A 4,046-nucleotide genomic window follows, 5' to 3' on the forward strand; every position below is an offset into this window, starting at 1 on the left:
GTTGTTTTTTCGAAACATGTTTTTAAAATCGGCGAGCAATAGAACTCGAAGAGTTTTCAGCCGATCTACATGAAATTTAAGTGTAAGTTGTATATTCAATTATCAAATGAAATAGAAACGATTTTAACAATTAATGAAGAGAATTCGATTTAGCATTTCTAACCTTCGCCGTTTTGAAAAAAAAAATAAAATTATAATTCTGTGTTCTTTACTAGCAAAACTTTTGTAGTTCAGAAAAAAAGATCCAAGGCAGTTCTACTGGGTTCTTTGGGCCTCCAAGCAGATATAACCCCTTAAGAGAATAACATTCATAGCAATAAATTCCCCGTTAACATAGGGACATACGTAGATGGAAAAAACAGCAAGAACCACAGCCGTTAGTGCACTAGTTATTTCCGTTTTATAAAATCTTTATCAGCACCTTATGAGAGAAACTACAAGAAAATCTTGTTGCAGGCCTGCACCAGTAGGGGTTTATCCGAACACTTAACGAAGGCAATTTTCAAGGAATTATGCGACCGGGACGTCAGTTACGGGAATTTAAAAATGACAGCTATTGTGGAGAGATTGCGTTGAGCGGGTTCTGTCTGTTAAGATTTGTAAAATGGACTACAAACGCGAAGAATATGAGATCCAACATTTCAATTTCTCTGTGTACCAGCTGAATTTGGAGCGTGTGTATTGTGGGTTTGTACGGTAGCATATCGTGTTAATTTGGAAATTCCGTTTTCAGATAACTGTATGGTGCGCCGCCAGATCGACTCACTCGTCGATACCCTCGCCGACTCACTTATAAAGAAGTCAAACATTTCTATTCCTGCAGCGGATAATATTCGCAGCAAACGTGGGGACATTACTAACAAGATCATGGCTTCCATCCAAACTGATTTAGAGAATTTTAGTTCAGTATTAAACAAACACTTTACAATTCCCGAAAATCTGCTTTTGGCCGAAGACCTGCGACACGAAAATCCTTACACCCAGACGGACGTGGAGTACTACGAAGAACTGGTCGCTGGTATGGAGAAGACGTTCGAACAAGTAGAGTAACTTCGCTAGCCCACAGTATAAAACGATAAGCGTTGTTACCATTTTCAGAATAAATTCCTTATCTCAGCACTGGAAGCAGAAACGGAGGCATACGGGAAAATGGACAAAGTGGTTGAACTGGATAACGAGGTGATCCGCCTGGTTGAAGAGAGCTTTAGGACAAATCTTAGTTTTCAGGATTTGAAGTCACTTATGGAAAGACTCGATGGAGTTCTTGTAATGAAAGAAGAAAAAGAAATTAAGGATGATAAATGAATTCTTGTTCGGGTAATTGAACTTTTTTTTCATACTCCAAGGTGGTGGGCACTATTATATTCAAAAAGTTATTCCCTAGATCTTCATTTAAACTAAATCTTAAGTAAGTTTGAGGTATAGGATGCTTATACAGCAGGGAATGTGTTGAATGCTGTGTTACAGCGGAAAGCATGATTTCCTATTTTATTTAATCTGAAGTTGTTCTGAGGGTGTGATTCAATTGGGTCTGGTGTTCCAGATTTTGCTTCCCAACTTCTGAAGATAACTTTAGAGTTGTTTTGGAACACTTTACAATTCGAGAATGGTCAAGGCCACAAAGCGGCCATACCAATGATGAACGAAGGGATAATATGGAAGTTTGCAAAATACCCACGGTAGTATTGTAACTATAACACAATTGTGAATCTGAAGGAGCAGCAAACCTGGTGCAGGCCAAGAACACATTACCTCGCTTACGCAGCAAAGTGAAAACTGGAGTCTTAACTTTATTGTTTTTGACTCAGGATATCGTATGGCTGTTCTTAATGGCGTGTAAACTTATATTGATGTAAATATCAGCTGATCATAAAAGTATGTCCTGTAGTTCAGGTCAGAGTTTATCTAATAGGCAGTATCTTAAATGGTCCGGAGATCAGCTTGACTTCATTCTTGCTGAAAGGTTTGCAGAGACTGGTGGAGCGTCACATTCGTGGAAATACACTTAGGTCACACCCACTTAGTGAAAACTAACGTGAAAAGTCCTGTGAGTCTGCTCTTCATTCTTTGGTCACAAAGATAGAGGATGCAACTTTGAATGGTGAGTACGCGATGGGGGTGCTCGTGGACATTGAAGGGGCTTTTTACTGTGCGCCTTTTCAAAAACTTTGTGATGCCGCCAGAGCGTATGGTGTTGATGATGCTTTAAGTGGATCCATGCTATGCTAACGTAGAGATTGCTGTGCGCTGAGGTGGGTGTCGATCGCTACCTGATTGCAGAAGCAACGAAGGGCTGCCCCCAAGGATGTGTGCTTTCGCCACTTCGGTGGAATATGCTGATCGACTCACTACTATGCGAACTGCAAAATTTGTCGCTGAAGCTTATGCTGATGACGTGGCTGTGTTTGCTGTTGATCGGGATCTTGGAACGGTGTGTAGGAATATACACCGTGCCGTTGATTTGATAGACAGTTGGTGCTTCAGACATGGTCTGTCAGTTAATTAAAACAAAACCACAATGGTTTTATTCACAAAAAGAAGAAAACTGGATGGACTTTGCCTCCCTGAGATGAGAGGTACTACCCTTCAACTCTCCGAAGAAATGAAATATCTGGGAGTCACTCTAGATAAAAAACTTCTTTGGAACAAACATGTAGAGGTAAAGATGAAACGAGCTCTCACAGCTTATGGGCTGTGCAGACGGACGTTTGCCATCATTAGGCCGATGCTCGTATATGCATCCGTAGTGTGGTGGGTTAAGGTGAGACAAAAAGGTAAACTAGCCGCACTGCAAAGAACTGTGTCTGGGTATCACTGGTGCCATGAGCACGACGGCGCAGCTCTGAATGCACTACTTAATTTGCAGCCCCTGGATATATTTATGCAAAGCACTGCAATGAGACCAGCTCATAGACTAATTCGAGTAGATCTATGGGGAAACAACGGATGTGGGGGGCACAGAGCATCGGAAGAGTTACTGGGAGGACTGAATCCAGTTCTTACAATTTCTTCCGATTCTCGTGTCCCCATACATCTGTTTGGTAGAAGATATGAATTTACCCTGAAGAGTAGAAAGGACTGGGAAGACCGAGAGGAGTGCGTGGCGGGATATACGGAAGTCTTCTACACAGATGGCTCAAAAACAGAAGAGGGTTCTGGAGCCGGAGTCTACCTCTCGAATAAAAACGAGAAGTGGGCTTTTCCTTTGGGACAATATGGAACGGTTTTTCAAGCCAAAGTTTATGCGATCCTAAGGGCGACAAATTGGGCGATTTAGCGGTTGAAGGGCAGGCGCATCGCAATCTGCAGTAACAGCCAAGCTGCATTGAGGGCATTGAGCAGTCCTTTGATCACCTCGAAAATCGTTCAGGAATGCAGTAACCGTTTGAACTCTATGTCTAGATTCAATACGGTGGAACTACTCTGGGTATCTGGTCACTGTGGGGTAGAGGGAAATGAAATCTCGGACGCTTAAGTGAAAGAGGGGTCAATCTCCCCTATGCCGGGACCGGAGCCAGCAATTGGAGTATCAGTAGTATTGGCTAAGTCTGTTTTCAAAAACTGGGAACAAGCTTCCCATAATGACAGGTGGCAGAGCCTGAATGCTGCTCGACACACCAAACTTTTCCTGCCAGAACCGAACGTACGTACCGCAAAGTTTATCCCGTCGAAAAGCAGGAGGACTTGCATTCACTAGCTGGGCATATGTTCAGAACAGGAATTACTCAAGATGATACGTGTCCCTCCTGTAATGAGGAAGCGGAATCCACGGAGCATTTCCTATGTGAATGCCCCGCCTATGAACGCATCAGGCATCAGATCTTTGGTGCCGATGTTCTCCAATTGCAACGGGTAGCATCGCATCCACTAACGGAAATCCTGCGATACGTTAACGAATCCGGAATATTCCGTTAGACGGGGGTAGCGAGTACAATGGGCCAACACGGCCTGAGTGCTCAAAAGCTGTAGCTTCTCCCCCACCGTGCACACACACAAATGGTCCGGACGCGAATGTATTGAGGAAGCTTATCTGTGCACATTACAGG

The 4,046-nt window shown here is 43.1% G+C and overlaps 1 protein-coding gene across 1 annotated transcript; it reads left to right on the forward strand.

Moving 5' to 3' along the window:
• The first annotated feature begins 516 nt into the window (after positions 1-516).
• On the forward strand, positions 517-1,321 carry LOC119657443. Its single transcript, XM_038064355.1, has 3 exons — positions 517-674; positions 734-1,041; positions 1,099-1,321. Exons 1-3 carry the CDS (start codon positions 605-607, stop codon positions 1,303-1,305), a joined length of 585 nt encoding a protein of 194 aa, XP_037920283.1. The 5' UTR covers positions 517-604; the 3' UTR covers positions 1,306-1,321.
• Positions 1,322-4,046: the final 2,725 nt, after the last annotated feature.

Source organism: Hermetia illucens, chromosome 5 (genome assembly GCF_905115235.1).
Source record: "Hermetia illucens chromosome 5, iHerIll2.2.curated.20191125, whole genome shotgun sequence".
NCBI lineage: Eukaryota > Metazoa > Arthropoda > Insecta > Diptera > Stratiomyidae > Hermetia > Hermetia illucens.

Excerpts from the sequence above, each read along its gene's own strand:
- LOC119657443 (XM_038064355.1), top strand. The coding sequence starts at position 605 with ATGGACTACAAACGCGAAGAATATGAGATCCAACATTTCAATTTCTCT. Across the intron at positions 675-733 it reads GTACCAGCTGAATTTGGAGC|ATAACTGTATGGTGCGCCGC; the intron begins GTGTGTATTGTG and ends TTCCGTTTTCAG. Across the intron at positions 1,042-1,098 it reads TGGAGAAGACGTTCGAACAA|AATAAATTCCTTATCTCAGC; the intron begins GTAGAGTAACTT and ends TACCATTTTCAG.